The sequence below is a fragment of the Lonchura striata genome, chromosome 1 (assembly GCF_046129695.1).
Source record: "Lonchura striata isolate bLonStr1 chromosome 1, bLonStr1.mat, whole genome shotgun sequence".
Classification (NCBI taxonomy): domain Eukaryota; kingdom Metazoa; phylum Chordata; class Aves; order Passeriformes; family Estrildidae; genus Lonchura; species Lonchura striata.
Window position 1 is genome coordinate 23834773 of NC_134603.1, and position 26047 is coordinate 23860819.

Here is a 26047-nt window from a genome sequence, read left to right on the forward strand (position 1 = left end):
TGACCCAATTTATATGAGGCAAAATATGCCCTTGCAGCAAAGGCAGCAAACAGTATCATCAGCTGCATGAGGAAAAATTGCCAGCAAACAGAGAGAGGTGATTCCTGCCCTCTGCTTGGCACTAGTGAGGCCACACCTGAATCCAGTCCAGTTGTGGGTTCTCTAGTAGAAAAGAGACATGGACATACCAGAGAGCCTCCAATTAAGGGGTACAAGGATCATTAAGGGACTGGAGCATCTCTCCTATGAGCTAGCTGGAGAAGTTCAGCCTGGAGAAGAGTAGGCTCAAGGAGAACCGTATCAATGTGTATTTATACACATTTATATCCCAAAGGATAAATGTGTACAACAAAGAGGGAGCTAGGCTCTTTCGAGTGGTGCCCAGTGACAGGACCAGAGGCTATGGGCACACCCTGAAACACAGGAGGTTCTCTCTGAATGTCAGGAAACATTTTTTCACAGTGAGGGCAACTGAGCACTGGAATACATTGCCCAGAGAGATGGCATAGTCTCCATCCTTGGGGATATTAAAAAGCCACCAGGACACATTATGGGCAACCAGTTCCAGGTGGCCCTGCTTGAGCAGGGGGTTAGTTCAGACAACCTCCAGAGGTCCTACCAGCCTCAGCTGTCCCATGACTTCCCACAGGAAGCAGCAGACAGACACCATTTTCCTTCTCCTCCCAGTTTATACAGGTATAAGAAGACCAAGAAAATAGGTGACAGATTTTAATTCAGCCAAAAAGTTGGGTCACTCCAGCCTCTCATCACTGGTCTGACAGCACACAGGAGAGAGAAGCAGAACAGACCTTGCATGGCACTGTTGGTCCCTTGCTCCTGCCAGCAGTTGTGCTGTATTTATTCTGTGGACCAACAAGCTTCCTTTTCTAAACCCCACTTAAGTTGCCACTGCATGCTGTGATGAACAGCAGCAGCTAGAAAGGCAGCAGGGCAGACGCTGGCCCCAGCCATCAGTCACCTGTACACCAGCACTGACGCTTGCACGAGCAGGACAACTGCCTGCATGCCTGATGCTCTTCTGACAGCCAAAACAGCCTCTCAACATGGGTACCAACACAAAACACCAGACCCAAGACAGAAACTGCAGATAAAGCTCCTCAGCCAGCAGCTCCAGTGCCAGGTATTCATTGCTGAGCCGCACCTACCTGACAGAGCCAAGTGACAGGCATAAGACATGCTGATGCTTGTGCTATAAGCAGACTGCGGTCTCTACACTTGCTGTACTACCACATGCAAACTTCACCAAACCCACCTGCATCCTGGGGTGATCCTCCCTGCACCCCCTAACCAGCTCTGAGTTACCCAGCCCGCCCAGCTGAGGACTGCAGGGGCACAGCTGGGCAGCAAGGGTTGACCGCATTTTTGGAGAGGTGCTGTGGAGCACCCAACAATGCTGGGCACCCTCCTCCGGGGCAGACAGGCACAGGGCACTTCAGATAAGGCACGTTCCTTCCCCAAGTGTGGCTTTGGGACAGCATGGCAGGAAGGTACTTATCTCCAAAACTACATCAAAGGATCCTCAGGCATTTGCAGCCACTAAGAATCACACACTGAACTTGTCGGCATTAATGTGTTGACCAGCAACAGCAATAACTTTGCCCTTTCCAAATTGTTCCTGTCCTTCAGAAAAGGGTGACAAGGAGGGTCCATGTTAACATTGTACTCATATGCTGCTCAAGACATGCTGTCAGCACCTGTAAACCTGAAGCTACCAATATGTAGCACATCAAGAATTTGTTTCAGGAATGAGCAGAACTGCACTATGCTCATTGATTTGCATTAAATATTCCCTGCAACAAGTCAGATAGATTAGTTTGTTCACAGAAAAATGAGATCTTGGATTTACCACTTTTAACTTCCATCAAGGGAAATAATATGTGAACTAAGAAGTACCTCAACAGAAGGCAAATTTCCTCTGCTTCTAATTGTCTCATATGAGACAAACTATATGCATCACTGAAAGCCAAAGAGAGCAATATTTAAAATAGACTTTTTCATGCGCTCCCTCTCATATGCTCTTGTTTCAGTGCTGTTAAGAACATTACACAACACTCTTGTTTAAAAGCCAGGTTGATCTTTCCAATCTTAAGCCCATCTATTAAAAAAATCAAGTTATTATAAGTAACTTTCAGGTCAGAAGCATACAATACTTTCACAGACCTATTACAGACTTTTTTTTTTCTTTTAATAGTAACTTTTGTCTCCAGACTGCAGAACCTCTAAAGCCCATTCCCACTGAACCTGGTTGTCTTTCCTTCTGCATCTGGCAGTAAGCACCACAGCATTTTACATGCTCTCAGTAGACTGAGAGGCCAGGTCTTTCCTGACAGTGTTTATTTTCTCAGTGTAGCTCTTAGCTCTGTTGTCTTCCTCATTCCCAGCACAGTGTACATATCCCACAGCCTGCCGTAACACCGCAGGAGCACTCACATTGTCCTGGTCACACCGGAGAGGCAGGCTCAGCCCTCAGTCATTTAAAAGCAAGTATGATAAAGCAAGTATGCAGCAAGCCAGGTGGGGAAGGCAGGAAATTACCTATATATTTACACAGATGAAAGCAGATATCCCAACTCATTTTGGAGTTGTCATTCTGGAGACAGCATAAGCCTGGAGTGGGGCAAACAGGTACCAGAAGGAACTGACTGCTATTTCCAACAGACACAGCACATCCCCTTCCTTTGCTGCTGGACACATTTCTCAGATACTGCTGATGTTATGCAAATCTGATACAAACCCAGAGATTAGAAGTGCTCAACAGTAGCACCAGGCTCTATAAATAAAATAGGCAGCAACACAGCCTATGATTGAATTTGCATAAAGGCAACAGCTTCTGGAGACAAAAATCTGAATCATTAGTCTAGCAGCCAGATGCTAAAATGAATCAGCAGCAAGACACTCACACCTATAACAGAGCTGAACACATCTACTTTTCATCAGCAAAAACGACTACCTAAGAAAGGTCAACAAATGCTCTTGAAGATCTGACAGCTGAAAGATTTAAGTCTTTGAACTCATTAGCATTATGCCTCAGAATATCTGAATAAAATAATCTCTTGCTTTCTGCCTTAACACTTATTTAGTGTGGGGGGGTATCATCTTGTCTAAACGGATTTGTAAAGGAGGCTCCTTTTAGAGAAGTTCTTACCATTTAATCCAGTTACCTTCTGTGTAACTGAGAATGACCCTGAACAGGGCAGAGGGAGAGGCTGTGAGTGCAATCAGGCCTCCTGGCATCACCTCGGCCTTTGCTGCTGTTGCTGTTATGTGTTAGCCTTTTACACTTGCAGAAATTAACCTGAGATGGAACTTTTAAAACTACTATGTACAAGTAACTGTGAGTTTCACAAATGTAAAACTTCATATCAAGGGACAGATTCATTCACTTAGATAGGAAAAGTTAGACACACTAAGTGACTAAGGAGCCTTCTGCTCCTTAGCATATTATTTCACTGTCAACTCAACTGATTCACTCTGTCAGTTTTTATCCTAAATGTGTCCACGCACAGTTGAAACATCTTGGTTTTTACTCTGGGCACACGTGGTATTTCACAGACAATTAGAAGTTTACAGAGCAACTAAATTTTATTCCAAAGACTACGGTTCAAATTTCTTACTCATGAATTAGTTTCAGAGAATGTTCAGGTTGGTGCAGGACAGCAGACCCAGAACTCCCAAGCAGCTCCCAACTCCATCACGGCAAGGGAACAGAGCAGAGATTCTTCCCAGTGCTGGGAGAGACCCGATGAGTCACAGGAGCCAGCTCTGGCCAAGAGACCAACTGCAGGCACAAACAAGTAGCTCAGATTTCATCAAATGAAATGCAATAGAGAGCCAAAAGAATTTCCAATATTTACTATAATAATTTGCTATTGGAGGGGAAAGGGGTGACATCAACACTCTTTTCTGACTGTATCTGCTAACAGAACCAGGCATGCTTCTCTCAGTTCAGGGCTTAGTGGAAAATACAAAAATCATAATACAATCCATAATCTGCTTCCATACAAACATTAACTAGCAACTATGAAAATCACAATTTCATTTGCATCAAGAGATTAGTTTAAGCGTATCCCCTGGGGGGAAAGCCTCACATAAATACAAGGTTTCTGAATGTGATTTTCATAATCTGCCTGTTAGAGGCAGGACCTTAAAAGCCCCACTGCACACTCAGCACTCATTAATCCACTCTCCCATTTTGTTAAACTTTGTTTCAACTGAGTAGCAGTGCTTGACCCTCAGATTACAGCTACAGCAAATTCAGCTGCATAAAATTTGAACAGAGAACAGCTGAATTTATCTTAATGGCAGTTTAGGTGCAAAAACTAAAACTAGTAGTGTTCAACTAAAGTCTTTAAAAGAAAGACTTTTCCCTTTCCTTTAATATTTCCAGTAAATGAACTATGAAGCACTGGTAAAGAGAAAAAAAAAAGTGAACTCAGCTAAAGCAAGCATTTCTTTCTCCAATACAGAATCTTCAATAAAGCAGAAACTGACTGCAGAGTCTTGCAAGAGACATGCACACTGTTGCTTTTATTTCACTGAATTTGGGAAAAAAAAAAAATAAAGAGGTTAAAACTACTGCTACCAAAAAGTACATAAAATACAAAGACTGCCCATATGTAATCACTATTTTATAATCTGGAGAGTGCAGAAGTTTTGGGAAAAGTACCAAGTACCTCTCCTGTTGGATACCCTAAAAAGTCTTGTCCCCAGGGGTGGTCTGACAGGGCCAAGAACAGACCTGTAGCTTTGGAGCTGGGCCACTCCAAATGCAGGGCCCCCCAGCCTCTTCCAGTGATTAGAACTGTCAGTTCCAGCAACCAACACCACTCCAGCAAAACACAAATTTTGCAATGTGCTTGGTCATACTTCTTTTAAATCATTCCTTAAATGTGTAAGTAGCTTCTAAATACATAACCACACTTACTTCAAAATTAGTCTTAAAACTCCTTCTGCAGGTTTATGCTCCCAGTTTACTGATATCTCCTAACAGTGAATAAACCTGCTGTTAAACTATATGCCAATATAAAAAACCAGCTGCCCTATTTTCTCCCACCTTTGAAGGACTACAGTTAAAGAAAATTAAAACACAGGCTTGGAGCTATGCCATGTATTTGTAAATAAAATAACTTGACAGAACAAGATTACAAAGTATGAAATGAGCCCTTTCAGAATGTTTTAAGTAGAAGAGAAGTCACTGTTCAGTCCATTTTGTAAAGTTTTAAACAAATATCACTGAGGAATGGGATATTTCCATAAAACACATTTTTTAATGCTTTTTAAAAAGCTTGGACCATGTACAACAATTTCAGATGAAAAATTCCACATGCACGCATTGGTTTGGTTACAGCTTCAGGGGTCAGTGCAGCACAGTGCAAGTTTCATTCACAGATAAAAAGACATATGAAGTAGGTACAAGTACATTCTCAAAATACAGATGTGATCTAACTCTCAGAAATCCTTTTCCCACCACCAAAAGGTGCTGAAAAGCAAAACATACGGAAAAACAAGGGGAAAGTACACAAGGAGATGGACTCTGTAAGACAAGTTAATATTTGACAATTTAAGAAAGAGGAAACAATTGGATAAGGAAGAAAACAATTGTTAGTCATTGGAAAGTATGTACAAGGGAGGTTTGGACTTTGATTCTGTAGAAAAACTGAAGCTAGCAAGTCTCCATTCCCAAAATAGAAATACCAAAAGGTACAAAATAAGCACTATTAGCGCAAAATGCCTTCTCAGAATAGCCCATCTTCCCTGCTGCAGGGTCACCACTCCCTCGTCTTTCAAGGAAAAAGTATATGCAACTCTTTATTTCCACTAGTCTTTCAATATATACAATCTGGCAATTTTACAGAATCTTCCTGGTCCCAAGTCTGTATCAAAGTGTTTTTCCCTTTGTATTTATTTCCAAGTAGAGAAAATACTCCTCAGTGCTTCTAAAGAAAGCCTTAATTTGAGAAAATGTCTAGGCTAAAAATACTGATACAATTTTCACCTGAAGCAATGTCTTGCAAAGTATGAATGTAGAGTGCCTCTCTATAGATGCTAAGTGCATCTTTAGCTACCAGAAATCTCACGGAGGGATACAGCTCTGAAGTACTCTGCTAAATTTTATAAAAAAAAATCTGACTGACACTTTTCAGCATACAGAATGGGAGACTAGTGCAACATGCAGCATTGATTGTTTATTCAATAAATACTTAACCCAATTATTGCCAACCAAGGCAAACAGTGCAGAAATTGTCATTTATAGATACAAAAGTTAAACATTTTTTTGTATAAAGTCAGTTGCTACTATATCCATACAACTATTTCAAAGAGGTTTTTCTGCTTCAAAATTGAGGTTATCATTATAAAAATACAGGAACATATATTTAGGGGTTTAACATGTCTTTGCAAGTGGAAATTCTGCATTTATATGGGAACATGACACTTCTGTATTCAAGAAATTAAAGTGAACACTATGATAGAGACATTTTCTGCACTGACAATTTCATGATAGTCCTTAGATACATCTTTCTTGGTCCTGGGTACACATTTAAAATGAAGTAACTTGCATCTCACATTTATCCTGAGGTCAGCTGTGTAAAAAGGAAAGCTAGTTTTACAAGGATACTTGCAGGCTTCTTGTTCAAAATATGAGGTTATTTTTAAACAAGCCAATAAAACTCCTGGGGGAAAGAAAAAAACCTAGTACTCTCACCAGTGTTTTAAGAAAAAAAATTGTGACATCTTTGGGAATTACTTCCAAAAATATGTAAGCTAGCACACCCAAATGCTGTTATCACCCAACTAGAATTTCTGTACACATTTACCAAATTTGAAACTTAGTAACTGTTCTGAAAATAAAGCCTATAAATCCCCATGAAGAATCTCCCTAAGTTTCTCATCTCAAGATCCCAACCTACAACACAACGTCTGCAAGGAAAAAGTTGCTGAAGCTTGTGGGAATCTGCAGAGTCCATAGGTGAGGACATACCATTTGGGACTCCATCATCCACTATGGGGTGCAGTTATGACCTTGTCAAAGCTCCACTTTCTACACAGCAGTTATTTTCAATAGCACCAACAATCTCTCAGATACCAGCATTTAGGCAAGTACAGACATAAAATAGGTTTGTTTCATCCTGAATCAGCACAATTGGTACAAGGCACTGCTTGGCATAGGAAGTCATAAGTAACAGCAAAACAAGAGTTTCCAAGTTTTGTGACATTTAGGTTTGTGCATTGGATGACCTTGTAATTAATTATATATCATGGCTAGAAAAATAAGACCGTCTACAGGATTAACAAAAACATCATCATCCCGTGCATGCTCACAGTTTTCCTCCCTAGTTCTGAAAAAAAACCCACCTAACATACCAATGTGAAACACTAGAAAGTATGGGTTGTCAAATTAAGAAAGTACATTCCATTCTCCAATCTTCCACAAAAGTCTAACCTAAACACAACTCAAGTAAATGAAGTTGGAAAATATTCTAATAACATTTGCACCAGTCTATCCCTGCAGAGAACAAAAACAACTATTGTCTAGAGAATTCATAGATTGAGGCACATTGCAGTTGAAGATATTCAGGCATATTTCATGGCTAGAACAGGATTTCTCTGAGGAATCTCACTAAAGACTTCCCCAAAAGCAGCTCCATATGGTTTGAAACTTGCAACACACGGAAAAACATTTGGTCCTTAATCGCTACTGTCTTCATCATCATCATCATCAGACACATCATTTAAGGATGACTTAGGTGACTGGCTGTAGGAGTCTGACCTAGCGGACTGACAAGCAGTCATCTCCCCCGTGGAAAGAAGATCATAGCAGAAGTCGCAGATTCTCACTGGCTTGGAAGACTGGCTCGGGAGCAGGAACCTCTTTTCCGAGCAAGGCCCGCACACGACAAAGCCGCACTTGCGGCAGTGGTGCCGACGGTTGACAGGCGTAAACTTGGCTTTCTGACAGCGCATGCACACGGCGGCTTCCGAGTCCGGCACCCACACAGCTGCGTGCTCATTGCTAGGGGTCTTCCCACTTTTGGAAAGCAAATCAGAAACACACTTATTTATGTGGTTCATCCACTCCGACTTCTCTGTAGCAGTGGCAGCATAAACCGCAAAAGACTTTGTTGGTGTCTTGATAAGCCACCCATTCCGTAAGTCTCCCTCATCCTGGATGGAATCAATAGTGACGTTTTCCAGTGGGATTATGTGCTGTTTGTTGTACTTCTTCTTCTGGATGACAATGTTACCATAAACAAGAATGTCATTAAATAGGAAGAACTGCCTTGCTTTGGGCTTCTTCCTACACAGTTTTGTTAGGACTCCCTCTCCAATCAGAACACGGCCAGGAATAGTCAGGGGTTGTCCAGCTGCTCCAAAGCAGTTTTCCACTATACTTATTCTTCTAGTATTGGCTTCGCTGTTTGCCAAGCGATCCACCATCTTTCACAAGTATCCTAAAATCAGAAAAAGTTTGTTATTAGAAGATGACTGAATTCAACAGCAAGCACCCTTCCTCAAGGAAGGTACCAACCCCACATTTCTTAAAATATCTAACAGGACCTGGTGGCTGAGAGGCATTGACTTGGGCTAGATTTAAATAAGTATTAACACCTAAGAATTTTTAGCAACTGATTAGTCTTTTTTCCAAAGGTAAAAATGTTCTATGCAGCTGACAGCTATCTTTATCACACAGACAGCACTGCATTTGAGAGCCTCCAACAACAAACTAGTTCCTCTCTAGTAAGGCTACTGCATCCTGGTTTAATGCTCATATTTCTCTGTAAAACCTCCTGCACCTACTCCAGGTAGCAACAGGAAGTATTATTCATCATTTCAAATTCTAATGATACAAAAACATCAAGTTAACTGAGCAGCCTGGAGACCCACATTAGTTTTAACACAACAAACAAATTATATAATTGCTGTTCACATAGGAAACCACACTCCCCAATGCTAGCTCACTACTGCTCATTTTTTCCAGTATGTAAACCTCAAATCATGGGCCAAAACCATGAATCTACCTGCTGGAAACATTTTGTACAGGCCACAGCTTGCATGCCCCACAACACCTGCTTTCATGGCAAACTCTTGAGCCAGGAACAGGGAGTGAGTCACAGCTGGTGGCTCATCACCTGCTTGCTGCTGCCTTCATTTTGCAGGAGTCCCACAGTCCCTCCCTCCTCACCTACATGAACCACATCTGCATCTATCACATTCAGGCAACCTACACAGAGGATAAGCCACAGAGCTCACAATTGCTCCTGAGAAACACTAAGTGACCTGCACCAGCTCCAAGTTTAAAAAAGATTATTTTTTTATTTCAGGAAGTGCTAATGAACTGTATGGTCCAATTATAGATTAAAGCCCCATCTTGTTGCTCCCCAAGTAAAAAATAAGATATTTTTTCTTGTGTGAGATAGCTAAGGTGCCCAAGAGGGAACTAAAATTAAGAAGTCACTATAGTGATTCATAACTTGTCAAACCACTCTTTAGCCTCTTTTGCCCCAGAGTTTCCCAGGCAGAAGTCTGGCAAAGGCAAATCCTGCCAGCCTAATCCAGATCTGCTCCTTTCAAATCCCTTGTGAGTACAGCCATGAACCTGAGCTGTTGTGCTTGATGGAGCAGTGAGAAGTCTGGCAGAGGCAGGTACTGTGGATAGTTTTTCTCAGCACACAGAAGACGCTCCCCCATGCCTCACACAGGGCTGATGCTCACAACATCCTTTGCTACAAGCCACGGCTTTGAGTGAAGAGCAGAGCAGCAAACACTCCAGTGTCTTCTACCTGTCCTTCATTACATGACTCCAAGTTGGGAAGTCTTCTACATCACCTACTTCTTCTTTAATCTGCACGTCCTACCATCAATACAGCATCAGCCTACAAACAAAAGGAAACTGGGCTGAAACAAGGCTCAGACTTGATGCAGCTCAGACTCCATCACTCTGCTACAACCTGATCCAGGCAATCTTCCTCCTATGAATCAAAGCACAGATATGTCCTTACAAATCAGGGATGAAGCATCTCACCAGGCTTCATCTAAATAAGTATGTTACCTGTGATCACACACATTTTAAGTTACTGCTTTGAAAGTGTAATTTGTTTCACACTGAAGTAGTCTGACAAGTGAGCTTGCACAGATACAACTACCTTTTTTAAGCTCTGCACACATTATCTTGTATCTAAGTCTGACTCAAGACAGAAGAACCTCTGAAAAAGTTATTTCTCAGCACTGTTTTTGAATTTTCTTTACATGTATCACAGCATTAGTTACAATACATGAGTATTGTGTTAACTGGTTTCACGGTTAGGAGAATTATAAAGCTACCAAATACAAAACAATTTTGATCTGCAGAAGCTGAAGACAAATGCAAGTAAATGCCAAGTAAAAAGCAGGAAGAAGAGAATGGAAAAGAAACTAGGAGCTTTTTTATGTGTACTTGTTGCTGTCCTGGGCTCCAAAATCAAATTCAGGTGCCTGAATGCTGAAGCCCAGGATCTGGAATGACAGTTAATTGCCATTAACTGCCAAAGAACATTTCCCACTTAACAACATAAGAGAAATCAACAGCCTTTGCAAGCATCAAAACCGAACCAACAGCTCTTCAAATTTAAAAAGCAAGGCCTCAGTCACAGGGTGAGTCTAAAGTTATTTAGTAATCCCATGTACTCCATGAAGTGGGAAAGGACATCTGTCATCAGAATGAGAAGTAGACAGCCCAGAAAACACATTTTTCTGCAGGTACAAATCAATATGCACCACTTACGAACTTACACTTTTATACAAATGATCTACAAGTTACAGCAAGTTAAATGCTTTCAGTAGTCCACAGGGGAAAACACTACTCCCACCCCACCCCCACAAACACAATATTGATGGGTTCAAGCTCTTGGTGTTAAGTCACAGCCACCTGCAGGAAGCAGTCGCTGCTCCACAGCTCCAGCTCAGCCTGCGCTCCCCACCGATAAACTGCAAACTCAGTTCAAGGCCACTGCAAAAGCTTTCAAAATACAAGTCACTGGGAGAAGAAAACAAGGGCAGAAAAAACCTAAAGGTTTTAATTAACTGTTCCCTAGGACAATTTAAGAGAAAACAACTCCAACCAAGATAATTTAATAATCATCATGGCTTGAAATCAAGAGACACTGCTCCAGACCTTGCACTGAAGACTATTTTGAGCTGGTTGTGAAAATAATCACTAACTGGACCTTAAGAAAGAATCCTGGGAAAGCTAAGGACTATTACAAAAGACAAGATAAATTGCATCTCTTCTAGATTGAAACTTCTTTCTGTGATGGATAAACATTCCCACCTGCCAGTCTCAAGGCCATAAATACCAGACTGCTGCTGCCAATTCCACCTTTCCAAGGCATTAATTGTATTTTCCCACATTAACAGATTGGGCTTTTTAGAATAAGCATTCAGATATTTTTATCTTGAGTTTTTAAAGAACTAAAAATTTTAAATCCTTCTGAAATCCTATGCACACTAATGCTCACACATCTTCACTAGCCTTTTCTAAGAAAGGAAGCAAGTTCAGAAATGGACGGAAAACTACCCAAAATACATCCTGATTACAAACAATCATGAAACATGACCAAAATAGACCAGAAATACAAGAAGACATCCCTAACTGACGGGAGCTAAAGTTACAAGAAGTGCAGCTCTTCCTCTCATGAGCACATTGACCAAGGAGATTTAAATTAAATATTGTCTGGACACACGACAGAACTTTTAACCCCAGATGTCACAGTCCAAAAGCAGTTATCAATTACCAGTCTTTAAAAATTGCAAATTTTCTTAAAGCATATTCAGAGCTATTGTAAGAGATAGCAAATTATCATGCCCTGGAAGTGGGTGCCAATATCCTCCTCTCTTCCAGCTAAACTTTATTCTGAAGTTTCTATTGCTGGCCATCATGAGAAGCAGATAATGTATTACTGCCCTGAAGATGCAAGATCTCAAGACCTGAGCAAACAGAGTGATTCCTGATTGATGGCAAATTGCTGAAAACATGCTCAAATCCTTCCTCAAGCAAGTGAGGAATAAACCAGAACTACAGGCTTCGAAATAAAAGGTTAGACAACTCTACTTAAGGGGAGAGTGTCTTACATATAGTCTCAGTTTATGGATACTGTGAAATCATTCAGACTTCTATCATATGTGACTAATTTCACACTTCTGGCACACAAACTCCTAAACTCCTAGAAGTCCTGAGGCCTTTATGCAGGGTAGATCCATTTGTGATTGATTGACGGTCCTCACAGACATCAGATTCATGTGCTGTGTCCAGACAGCAGCACAATACTAGCTGCTAATCAAAACATTACAAAACCTGCCCCCAAACAAACCAAAAGTACACAGACAGGTCACTTTATAAGAAAAGTAGCTACAAAGAGCTACTTCATAAGCAGGGTTTAGCAGCCTTTCCAAATAAATAAATCTCAACTCTCAAAATGCTGCAATACCTTTCATTTGTCCCTCACACACACACTCTTAGTACCTGTCATGATGAAAATGCTTGGCAAAGGCTTTCATTTCCATGGCATAATATGCTATATAAAGGTGACAAAATATTTCATTACACAGAACACCCCAACTTCTACAATATAAAGAACTGGTTTTGACGTTTAAGTTATTTCCCCTTTTATTCACAAGGAGCTTCTAAAGAAAGAACAATTCTGTTATCAAGATATCAAAATATGTTATCAAGATCTTCTTGCTCTTCTATTTCAATCCAGTTTTACAATTGCATCCTGTTGGTGAGAACAGCCACCTTCAATGTTATCAAACAATAGACTGAAATTTTTGAAGAACTAACAAATTATCCACTTACCTAAAACACAATCCATGCTAAGGAAGTAATGCACTTTCTACAGTTATTAACATTCCAAACTATTGCTGCAGGAAAATAATTCTATTAGGGTTGCTGTGCACTGACAAGTCACTTTCCACATAATTTTTTCTTCCTGCCACTGTATCCCAGAGACCAAACCAATGATCTCCCAGGACTCAATGCTTCTACAGATCTCATTTAAAATAGAATGTTTATTTCAGATATTAGCTCTGCTTGTGATAGTGGACAGACTAAACTGCACAGAATTGCTGCAGCTAAGGACAGACATAAGGAGTCAACCAAAAAGAATGCAACCCTGACTGACATAGTTACACCCAATTCACTACCAGTACATTAGCACTGTAGCAGTTAGCATTAGCATCATAAGCAGAACCACAAATAAGAAAGGTGCTGGAGGGGAGAAATGAGATTTAAAAAGATGTTATGGCACAGTGATGCAGACTGCATACATCTCAGCACAAAATCATTTCCTTACCCCAGCTCAGTGCATATGCTACCATCACAACCAGCACTCCGTTCAGGCTGTAGGACAGGCACAGAGGATGTGCAGGAGAGAGACACAACCCAAATTCCCAAGTTTCTGCAGCAAGACAGCACAACTGGCAGTGTTCCATTACTTCTGGCTTGGGCAAGAACAGATCAAGTCTAGTGTACAGTCCCTGCTAACAAATGTTAAATAATAAGCATCTAATTTTATCATTTTTCTTCAACACTGCTTCAAAGGAGAAAAATATTACTAGCCTTGTGTTTGTCAGTTCATCTATCATCATCTTTGCAAACAGCTATTAGAGGCTGTTAACAACTACATTTAACAAACTGCATTAATACAAACCAGGCAGTCTGTATTTCTCAGAGCCACGGTCTCAGGACACAGGCAGTTTATCCCCTCCTATGAATACTAATAGTAAATTGACAGCTTTAAAGAAAAAGAAGCATATTTAAGCTGCTGCAAAAAGCACAAGAGCTCAGAACTGATCACAAAGAGGTCCACCCAGTCCTAAAACTGCAGCAGGATCCTGGATGTTTCAAAGCCAGATTCAGTAACACAGGTCCAAAAAAAAGTGTCACTAACCACACCGTCAGAATGGCCAAGTTAGATATAGATATGGGTGCACTGAGGCAAATGTAGGGAAGAGAAAAGAGTCAGAAACGGACGAGTACAAAAAGAAATAAAGACAGAAAACGCAGAAACAGCCTATCTAAATCAAAGCATGTTATACCTTGCCACCCAATAAACTTCTAAATAATTATCCAGTTGTCACAGAGAGCCCTTGTTCTCACACCTGCACATACATATCAACTATGCTACACCACATACATTCAAATTAAACAATTCTCCTTGTTACCTAAATGTAACATACATGCTTCATAGAAGTTTCTAAGTCTATTAATAGCAGGCAAAAGCTACAGGTTTCATCATGTTTGACTCCACAACTTGAAAGTTCTGCATAAAACAGAAATTTCAAACAGAAATTAATTTTGCTTCATTATACTTTAATCACACAACATATATGAAAGGTACAGAAAAATAAAAAAAAATTTGCAAGACAGAAACAAGTAAATTATAAAGACAGACAAGAACTATTTGCAGACCAGATATCTAATGTGCATTAAATTACTGGTTTGTAAGATGACTCATTATTTGGATCCACAGAGGAAAATATCACACTCTTCCTAAAAAGAGTTCATCAGGCAGAATCAGTCATTTAGGTAAATGGAAGTATTTTAGTAACAAGCTTCAAATAATCATTATATATTATACTATCACACCAGACTCATAAAATTTTCCTTTTGCACTTTACCTATGCAAGGAAGACAGGCTAATTTGAGTTATAGTTGTATAAACACCAACAATTAAGTTACCCAGAACCCTCATACATCCCTCACTTAAAGTTCTGTCTAAAACAGTAGTATCACTACTTTTTGTGGACAAAGCTCCAGCTATAATGGCATCTCAGTACTGTAACATAGTATGGTGACCTCTATCAGTATTATATATATTGCTCTTAAGAGCACCATTTGACATCTTGCATTACGGTCAAGTAAACTACAAGTGTAAAATTCTGAAGTGCAACCTGTTTAAGGAAACTTATCCATGTTTAATGCATTGAAAATAGTTTTAGTGTGGAAAATTGCTGAACTAAAAACATGTACTGCAGATCTGATACAAGTGAGAAGACAAATCAGCATGTTTTAAATCTTACTTCAGCATCACTAGTTACACCTCCTACCCTGCATCCTTGAGTACATCCAGAGAGGGATGATATTGACACTTGTCCTGGCTGGCAAAATTACATTTTCCATGGACTTAGATCTCATCAGCTGTAATCAGAATCCAAGCATTCATGCACAAGCCATCTTTATGGCCCTTGGCAGGGAGGGCAAAAAACAACAGCAGGATTAAACATAATATAAGAAGAGGCATTTAATTAAACTTTATTTCTATAATTCAGCATGTAAAATAAAATACTGAGGAAAATTAGGTGTTCAGTATCCATCAACTCATTTTTTAATGTATTAGAATTTCATTCAATTATCTACAGTTACATAAATACCTCTGTAACAATTAACTGATGGCTTTTTTAGTATTAGTTATATACTTACATTATTCACCAGTTGCTTTTTATTAAATAGCAAAAGGACCAATTTGAGCCTAAAGTTAAGTCAAATAAAAATTTCACCCACAAAAATATTATGTTGTTAGGAGATATGAGTATGACAAATGTTCTCTAAAGGTCTTATCACTGCTAAAAGCTGACATGACAGCAACAACTAAATGCCTGTCCTATGCTGGAGCTAGATGGATGCTATTTAAAACATAAGACAACAACTGTCCCTTAAAGAGAAATACAGCCTTATAACAAACAGTTCTCTTAATGATTCTCTTCAAAAAAGTATTCTCCAAACTGTTGTATTTAACAGTCTTGCTATCACTATCATAACCAGCTGGTAAACATTTAGAGGATAATCCTGATAAAATATAAAAGATGCATCAAGTATAACAAAAAGCTTAATCACAATACTGAAAAGAAAGAAGAGCAGAGATATTTAAGAGACTTTATCAAGGTAGAGATGATAGCAGGAAATGAGGCAATAAAATCCCTCTGAACTTCAGCATAGTCTTCATCCAGATAATCACTTCTGAATGACATGGTTAATGGCTGCCTTGTTCAGAAAGGTACTGATAGTGGGACAGAAACTATGACTTGATTTACAGACAAAAAAAACCAACCAACCTTTTCCTTATGGCAATGTAAGCTGTTGAATCTTCAAACCATTTCCCACACCCTTAATAAATACTTTTATTTAACAAAGGCAAAAAAGCTGCATGATAAAACACTAAAAAAGATGATGGCAACACTAAGGCTTCTTCAGATTAGAGATGCAAAGACGCTTGCAACAGATCATTCTGAACACTATAAAGAAACAGTGTAAGCAGCAACCAGCAGCACACTGGCAGGAAAGAGGGTGTTGCTGTGAACCTCTCCCAAGTCTTATTTTATGAATCTCATGACTTTTAGGATTTTCTAAATAAATGCATTTTTTTTTCTTCTCCCCATGAAGACACATCTTCCTGCATTGTGCAAGCCTGTGGAGTAATGGCTCCAGTGTGGGGAAACAGATTAGCCAACTCACCCCCTTACTGGTATATCCAGTATGACCCAGCAATCTTAACCATTCATTTGTCTCAACCTGTTGGCCAGTGTTGTGGCATCAACCACAGAAACCATGCCGGAAATATGTTAACAGCAACCACATTACTTCAAACTGTGCAGCCTGTGAATACTCTGCCTCGACAAAGGTTTAGAAACTTCAGATTATTTCTGAGTCCAGCATATAGTCATGTCCAACTACATCATGAAAGTCATGAAAGCAAATCCATGCATTTGTCTGGCTGGATGTCATCATAAACCTGTAATTACTATAATGATCCATATGACAGCTCATAAAAACTATAATTAACTGTTTTAACGCCTGCACGTGACTGTCACAAAGCAAATCCCACTAAAATTCTTCTTGAAATTACAGTGTAAAACTTTTTGTTTTAACTGGCTGACATCTTGCAAATTAGTATTCTTTCAGCAAATTACAGTTCATTTTTGTATAATCTAATTTCTATCTTACAAGCAAGGACTGCTCTTTCACTTCAGTTGACCAGTTGTGTATAACTGCTCATATAATGTAAATACTTCTAAATGTATAACAACAACAAAAAAATTCACTTTATTATCAAACCTCCATGGCAAGTGCATTGCTTTTCAAGTTTGCATTATTAAAATCAGTTGCGAATTCCTGAATTAAGACTGCCTAGAAAGGCCAATTCTATCTTCAGGACGGAAATCATTTCTAGGGAGATCTTTCAAGATGTATGACCTTATATTCCCTAACCTACTCAGAAGCTCATTTGGGTACAGAAAGCAATTTTTAGCAAAAGGCTAAAATTTTGCTGCTAGCATATGTATTAGCACCGTAAGAGCACAGGAATGCTGTTTTACTGTCCAGGTTACTCTGCTGAACAATTACCACAGTTCTTGAGCTGCTGTATGCAGGCAAAACCATCTAAGTTCTGCACATTAGCTGCTCACAAGGTTTGGTATTTAACACCATAAACCTCAGCTGGAAATAGAACACCAACTTAAACTGCTTGTAAACAACGTCCAACTCCCACATCCAGAAGAGTTATAATTCTAAGTAATCATAGAGGAGACACAAAGAAAATAAAGGCATGTGGAAGAAGGCTGTCCCACCAGACACGTCTGGCCTGTTTTAAACCTGCCCTGCATGAAGAATGAGAGGAACCACCTTGGCCATAAGGCCACGTGCAGGAACAGCAGCACCCCTGCTCCAAGCAAGAAACATGTGGCACCCATGAAAGAAACAGAATTACTGAGTTCAAAGCTGCTCCCACTATCTTCTCCTGCTTGGAGAAAACATGAAAGGAGGAACATTCTTGTAAGAGGTCCAACTTTTTAATGAAATGCAAGCAGTACTGAAGGGTTTGTACCACAGGGAAGTACGTGATCAGGAGGCCTCAATGCACCCCTAGACCAATTGGTAGGGCTTGTATTTCCCTTCTGTCCCCTGCAGCACAGCAAGTCATCCCTGAATGCCTCTTAAGGGAGAAGATACCTCACTGCAGAAGTCCAGGAGGAACATTCTTGTAAGAGGTCCAACTTTTTAATTAAGTCAGCTGCTTATTACCACTGTCAGGTTTCTATTTACAATAAACCATGGTAGCTGATACTGTTTTTGTCTTATGGCATGATAGAGACAGAGCTGCTGCTGGGAAGAAACACAAATTCTCCATCCCCTACCTGGTAGTCAGGGGTTGGAGCAAACAGAGCAGCTATCTAACTTCTCTGTGTCCTCACCCATCTCCTGATAAGCTGAGCATTTCCCAAGCACCTACACTGGCTTACCTGGCTTGAGCAGCACTTCAGGAGCTGAGATGCTGCCATATTTAGATGAAGAAATTCTTGACACTGTCCAAGATGTGAAAGAGGAGGTTGCTAGCACATGCATGTGAAATAGCTAGAATTAAAGGAATTTTTATAAAAGTAACCAACCAAAAATATACCCCAAAAAACCCCAAACCACAGCACACAACCAAGAACCCTGAAAGCTTGAATTCTGCAGAGATGAACAGGCCGGCCTGATCCACCATGAATAATGCTCAACTTTAACAAACTCATTTCTCAAAGCACAGAAAACAAGATCCAGGCAACTACAGGCACAGCAAATACTTGCAGCTGTCAGCATACTGAAACAGGGACAAGTGAAAAGGCAGATATTTTGTATACCTAAAAATTATGTATTAATAAACTACATGACACAAGTGTGCCCTTTAAAATTAATTAATAAGCAACTGACTAAAAAAGTCCAGTATTCAGATCAAGTTTTTGTTATCATGGGAAAACACCTTAGTATTTTGACTTGCCATCTGCATGTATTTAGGAGCACTAAATGTGGTTTAGCTTAACTTCTGGTGCTAGCAAACTGCATCTTTCATCTTAACCAAAGCACTGGGGAGATACACAGAATTATAGTTTCAAAATTAATTTCCACTGAGCTGAAGTCCAAAAAAGCTGAAGCTCCTTCTGAAGTTTTCCACAGGTCTAAGCAGATAAAAGACATCAGAAGAAACACAGACAACAGATGAACACCTTTGAAATGTGCCTGAAGAGTCAAGGGCAGAGGACAGCAGCCTGGGATCCTGCTCCACCTCAAGAAGCTTCAGGAGACACAAACCCCATCTGCTGGCTCAGTGCCTAAAAGATCACTTGACCAGGCAGTGATACCAAACACTGGGACGTATTTTTATGTTTATAATTTAGCATTTCCCTACTCCAACTGTTGAGCTGTTTGGAGAGTCTCTCCCAAAAACGTTACTCTCCAGTTTGGCAGCAGGGACTCGCCCCTCCCTTCCAGCCCGCCTGGACAGGCGCCGGGCGTGCCCCTCCCATCTGATACACGGCTTTTCAAGGAACAGCTTAACTGGTTTTAGCCCAGTAAAAAAAACAACAAAAGAACAAAAAAAATCAGTCAAAAGGACCTGACTAATTTCTGAGCAAGCTAGATCCTACCTCACCTTTGTCAATCCAGCATAACAAAGAGAACCCACTGCATTAACGTTTTAAATTTTAGAAAAGACCTATTTCAATTCTTTTGAGGAGAGGACACAGCATCATTAGTATAGAAAAACACAGATGCAGCTGTTCGACAAGAACTATTGCCAAATCCATCTTGCAAGCATTTTTCTGAAACGAGATTGGCTGTGTGGTTTGTTGTTGTTATGGATTATTACAGCACCCATGGAGGTAACTTGTTAATGGCTACCCAGACCATCTCACAGTCAATGTGAAAAAGAGGATTTGGTTTCCAGTGACTGAAATAAATTGTGTTTTTCAGCATGTTTCTTGCAGCAATTTTAACTGACAAGTACAGAACTTTTCCAGAAAGATCTCTATGCATCTGTAAGACACAAGTATACATTAAAAATAGCACCTCCTGGATCTTAGGGCACTTTCTTGTTTCAGCACCTGAAAGCTACCAGACCAGCTACATATTCCAAAGACCTTCAACCTTCATCAGGTTAACAGAATTTACTTTTCCTTTTTTCTCCCACAAATGCAAACCTGTAACACACCAGCCCGTTCAGTGGCTCACATATTTTATTAGGCACAAGTACTTAAACAAGATAGTGTTAAAAAAATGTTTTCTGTTTTAAGTTTCCTTCAGTTCACTTTTATTACCATTATGAGAGAAGTTACTAACTTCACTAACAGTCTAACAAGGACTAGAGGACAGGTAATAATTCACAGCATGACCAAATTAGAAGGAGTTACCAAGTAGTCAGCGCCATTAATTTTCTACAAAGTACTACAACACAAAAGGACTTTCACTTTTAGCAAGCCATGTTTTAAAAGAGAGCAAAGTTTTCCCATGGAGTTTCACAATTTACAAGCACAGCAACATAACATCATTGCTATTTCATTTTTATTATATCAATTTTTTTCATCTGCATGTGCTCTTTGAATCCTGTTATAGGAAAAGAACCTGCAAAAAGAGGTTTCTTTTATCAGCTCAGTAATTTTAAGCATTTCCACAAAACTAAACAAGACAAGGCAAGTAACAACACTCTACCTTCTCTTCTCTGAGCAGGTACAATCACCTCAACTTTCTCCTGGTCCTGACCTACCTAAGCTAAGAAATTTCTACTTTAAGAGGTAACCCTAGTAATACATTATATTGTAGAAATACCTTCAGGAGGCCAGGCAGCTGATCACTGACCTAAGAGGATCAGACAGAACACTGCTGGAGCACACTTTCAATATTATAGTAGGAAAAACAGAACATACAGACATACTGAACTCATTCAAACTCTTCACTGCTTAATTAAAAAAAGCTCCAAGTAACTTCAACCACTAGTTCACCAGTGAGAAGAGACTAAGGACAAGTATGACTGCTTGCAAGGAATCCTTTTCCTGCTATTTAAAACCACTGAAACAAGTTGCCCAAATTGGTACCAAAAATGGCTCACACCCCAGTAACCATGTGCAGAGCTGGCATCGGGAGATCCCAGAGGTGCAGGCAGCTGAAACACAGCTTAGGGCTTGGAATCAAACTGCATGAGATTTGCAGAAAGCTTGACAGCACTGAAGTGCTGCAGTCATGGACCTATCACTGCTTCCCAGCAGTATTTAAAATATATTTATCCAGCATTATTTAAAAACACATAAGCTTATATGGCAAGGGTCAAATTTTCTTTCTGAGCAAGGGATTTAAGACCTTTCTTACATCAACATCTTATGCTACCTGGTGACGCATGGATGAATGATGAAGGTCTAGAAAACCAACATCTGACAGCTATTAATAAAAGCCAAATGGAAAGCTAGAACAATGATACCATAAATAAAATTTGTTGATCTTCAGTGTAACCAGCTTTTCAAACATAACCTGTGTGTTAAAAGTGCAGTTCACTTGCCTCAATGCTGTTAACCTAGATCAGAGAGAGGGATGAAGGGGGAACTAATCACTGTCACACACAGCTTTCTGAACAGAAGTACACTGAAAATCACTCTCAGAAGTTTTACATTACCAAGTATTGACAGCTAAGGCAGGAGAAATTTAAAGCAGGAGAAGGGTAAAAACAAGGAGTTATTTCCTGAAAGAACCCCTTAATCACAGTAGCTTACTGTAGGTAATGGTCTTCCTGGGAAATGCATTCCCTGGCCCTTTTCCCTTTCACTGCTTGTTGGATGTATTTGATTTATTTTAGTTATATGGAAAGCAACTGGAGTACAGACTATATAGAGGACAACTGGAAAACTGCACAAAGGTTTGCACTTAAGTTCACCTGCATAAAGAAGATGCTGACAACCTGAATGGCTGCATGTACGGTACACTGTTAATTTGGTTAGCAAATTATGTGTACACTTTATAAATACAGAGGTTAAAAAACATGCTGTTACTTTTCCTTCTTCAGAAGGCATACTAAGCACTTAAAAGCAAAACAGTTACCTCTAGACTATATACTGGAAGCATAAGAAGCACTTAAAGATAGCTAAAGCTGCTGATACAAAGATCATATTTATCATTATTTAGCAGCCCCCTGTGTCTTTTCGTATCAGTAAAATTTCTCAAGAGGTTGCCTTTCCACACAGTAACCAACTGCTTGCATGTAATCTTATTACATTCACCCACATTCTTACAACCCACATTACACTGGGGATTGGAGGGCAGGGTGATGCAGGATCAACATTTCTGTATTTGAAATCCTTAAATTTCAACTGGTTTTTTTTTTCTTCTTTTACAGTCTGACAAATGCCAAAATCCTGCTACATTACATACACAATGCATTTAACACTGTTTTGCTGTAAAATAAAATTATGCAAAGAGAAAAAATAGAAAGTCACTCACTTTATTTTTAAAATCCTTACATTATTTACAATCACTAATAAGCAAAAAAAAAAACCAAAACCAACCAAATGACCAAAAAAAAAAAAGATATTATATCCAAAGAAGCAGTCCTCTTACCTATGAATGCAACTAAAGTCAACATGTGTGCATTTTTGACTGTGTAGCATTAAAGTGGCAGGCTGAAAAACATGCAGTACTCTTCTGTTCAATAACACTTCTGCACAGTAGTATTTATTTTCATAAAAGGAGAATCTCTGTCGTACAAGTCTCAATCAAGCCACTTCTCATGTGTACAGACTCATTTCCACTTGACTCATTCTTGCAGTCCTGAATTTGCAGGACTCTACTTGCTAATGTAATCATATCTTACAGTTCACAACAACAATAAAGCAATCTTTAGTAAACATATTCTACCACACCTATCTATAGAGTACTTTTTCATCCCCCTCAACTATAAAAACAAGTCCTCCAATGAATCATGAAAAATTATCCTACAACACCAAACTTGGCACTTGCTGCATTAGGGAGAAAGTTTTTAATACATTTTTCTATTTCAGAAATCCACATTTGCCTGTAAGTACTCTCTTTTGGAATATCATACTTTCATCTAAATACTGAATTAAGTCAGGAAAGTAGTAAAATATACATATATAAGCATGATCTGTAACTTAAAAAAAAATTAAATGGAAAAAAGTAAGCTTGAATATTAACACAGCTTGAAATAAGTCACAAAAGCGCCTTTACGATTTGAAGCTGTACAAAACAAGGTTTCATTTCCTAGTACAAAAATCAAAAATTTTTTATTTTTACCTACCATCTTCTAAGAATCATATTATTTGTTAGTACTGAGATTTCCTTATTTGACATCGCCCATTAATAAGCGCAAAAACTGGCATGCCATTAGTCTGCTAGGACACAACTTCCAACATTTTATCTAACATACATTTTCAGAAAATGAGGTCTGCAAGTACTAAAAAATTCAACTCTGCCTTATCTATGTGCCATGCCTTGACCCTAAGCTTTCACTTAAACACCTCTAGCCCTCTTTGGCGAAGACAAGCCACTAAAAATGCTGTAAGTGTATGACACCAGTGTTCGTATTCTGCCATAACGGCTCTCATGGGGCTTTTGGCAATGCTCTGTCATATCATGCCTCACGTGAAATTGCAGTTCCATCTCTTTACTGCTCTGAAACTATCCTGCATCCACTAAGCACAATAGTGAAACTTAAAAGTCACCATACCTTTTGAGTAGAGCAAATATTTTACCAATGATAATTTTTGTAAACCAAAGCGCTTTAAGATACTATGGATAGATCTGTCACTCTGGGGACATGTCTATTTACTATGGTTAAAGCTCATCCCTTGACTTAAGGGTAACAGAACAAAGCTCTTACTGAAAAAATATTTCATCACTGCATCTAATGAAAGCTTGCTTTTCAGGTGAAAAGATGGTATTCTCTTTCTACAGAATACAACGGTGGAAACTGAACCAGCTTCTCCAGCTAAAAATTTCTACATAACAGTTTTTATTTAGTGTTTAAGGAACTTCCTCTATGTGGGCTTGTATGTAGAGCAAAACTCAGACACATCAAACGGCACACAGCTGATTTGCATTCAGAAGGAAGAATTTGGGACTCAGGCATACAACACTTCACTTTCACTGTTGTTTTCAACAAAATTGGTGGCACTAAAACACTTGGAAAAGTATTATTTAAGAAACTGAGCTAATATAAAAGACATTTTACAACACTGGGATTCCTATTACCCATTGGGATTAGTCAACAGTTTTTAGATTAGAGGCTAAAAGCAAGAGCACTGCCTTCTGAGCTAAAGAACCAATTCCATTCTGCATGCTGATGACGGCACACAAAGCAATTAATCTGCAGGATCTCAGCACCGATTACACTGCTGTCTTTTAAATACTTCCCTTCTTTCAGACAGGCATCCCTAAAATAATTCAATAGACAAGTATCAGAACTTAAGATCTGGATATTTAAGTTCTCCTTATTTCATGAGAGAAAGAGGAATTTGCAGTCTCGGTTCTGAAAGATTCCTGTGTTGTGGGTCTGCTTTTAGAGTCACTTTGCCTACTGTATTAACCTCATCTGACCTTAAGCTGTTAGGCACATTGAAGCTTCAGATATAGTGTTTCTCAAATAAGCATCAACCCTTTCAGAAACTCTTAGCACAGCCTGAGGACAGCCTGAATTAGAACTTAATGATGCTTCTGGAACCATTTGCATCAATTCAGCCAAAAGACGATTCCTGATCTCTGGTTAAGGATATAAAAGGTCCTCTTGGCTATCAACAACCATTGCACTGATGCTTTATGTCAAAACTCGAGTTACAGCTATTTCCCTCAGTAGGGACAAAGCCGATGCCAGGACGTGCTGCTCAGCAGAATCACCCATCGCTTTCTCGCCGCGATGAGCAGTTTTGCCATTTATAAACATGAGTGCCTATGAACAAAGTATTTCGAATGAGGCGAGAGGAAAAACATGCGGCTGTCTTTTCTCGAGCTACTTTCAGAAAACAGTTTACGGGCCATACGTATCTCTGGCAGACCTGTTACACTCCCCTCAAAATAGGTGAATTTCATAGAGGAAAACAAATAGCACCTTATGCTCGCAGCCGCACGGCTCGCGGTTCCGCTGTTTTTTCACAACAGTGCCAACACTTTTCAGGCGCCCCGCTCCGAGAGCGACACGGAGCCCCCCGGGCCGCCAAGGCTCGGGGCAGCGCGGCCCCAGCCCGCCGGGGCAGGAAGCGCCCTCCGCCCGCCCGCCCGTCCCGCCGCCTCACGGCGCCCCGGCGGAGTCACGAGTCCAGGAGTTTCGGGCACTTACGTAACGCCGCGGGGCCGCCGCCGTTGTTGTTTCTCCCCTTTCCCGAAGACGAACTCGTTGCCGAGAGCCCCCAACTCTCTCAGTGCCCTGGGACAAGCTAGCGCCCGCGGCCGACGCTTCCCTCCCCGGGTCCTGCCCGCCCCGCCGCCTGCCTCCCTGCCGGCGGGACGCGGCGCTGCCCCAGCCCCGGGCGGGACAGCGGAGCCCAGCGCCGCCTCCCGCCGGGGCGCTCCTTCCTCCCGGGCAGCCCCCGGCTCCCAACATGGCCGCGAGAGAGCGGCCGGAGTCCCGGCGGAGGAGGGCTCCGCGAGGAAAGTTTCCCTCTCGCTGCCCGGCCGGCCCCGACCCAAGCCATCCCCGAGCGCCCAGAACGCGGCCGGACAGCGCTGCTCACCCGGCACACCCCGCTCCGGCCGCCGCCTGCCCTCCCCGCCGCACGGCGCGGTCATACACCCCACGCCGTGGGACGGGCTCCGGGACACCGCCCGGCGGGGCGGGGCCGCCGCCATCTTGGGCGGGAAGGAAGAGCGGCCCGGCCCGGCCCGCGGAGCGCCCTGGGCGGGAGGGCGGAGCGGCCCGGCCCGGCCCGGCCCGCGGGCGGCGCCTCGTGGGAGCGGGAGGCTGCCGGCTCCCCACCGACCTCCTGCGGATGTTTGAGAGACGTTCTTTGTGGGCGATCGCGGGTCTGTGTGCGCGCCCGTGGCTCTAAGTAAGCTCGCCCAGAGGTAATTCAGGATGGGCACGTTTTTAAGCACTTCTCTCTACGCAGCACATGGAAGGGAATTAGTGACATGTTTCAGTCTGAGGAGTTGTTCGTCAGCCTAGAAGAGTTTCCACCAGAAACGCTGTCAACACAAGGAGCCCCTTCCACCTTCTGTGTCAGAGTTTTTTGTGTGTACACATTGAGT

General features: G+C 40.8%; 1 protein-coding gene across 2 annotated transcripts; it reads right to left on the minus strand.

The window, feature by feature from the left end:
- Positions 1–5113: 5113 nt before the first annotated feature.
- PLEKHF2 (pleckstrin homology and FYVE domain containing 2) lies at positions 5114–25646 on the minus strand. Of its 2 annotated transcripts, none has more exons than XM_021543238.2 (2): positions 25534–25646; positions 5114–8471 (listed from the first exon to the last, which is right to left on the minus strand). In XM_021543238.2, the coding sequence occupies exon 2, from the start codon at positions 8455–8457 to the stop codon at positions 7708–7710; it is 750 nt and encodes a 249-aa protein (XP_021398913.1). In that variant the 5' UTR covers positions 8458–8471; positions 25534–25646; the 3' UTR covers positions 5114–7707. The 2 variants fall into 2 exon arrangements, with proteins under 2 accessions (XP_021398913.1, XP_021398912.1); XM_021543237.2 differs by lacking the exon at positions 25534–25646 and adding an exon at positions 25140–25319.
- Positions 25647–26047: the final 401 nt, after the last annotated feature.

Coding starts and splice junctions, on each gene's coding strand:
- PLEKHF2 (XM_021543238.2), bottom strand. CDS start 8,457: ATGGTGGATCGCTTGGCAAACAGCGAAGCCAATACTAGAAGAATAAGT.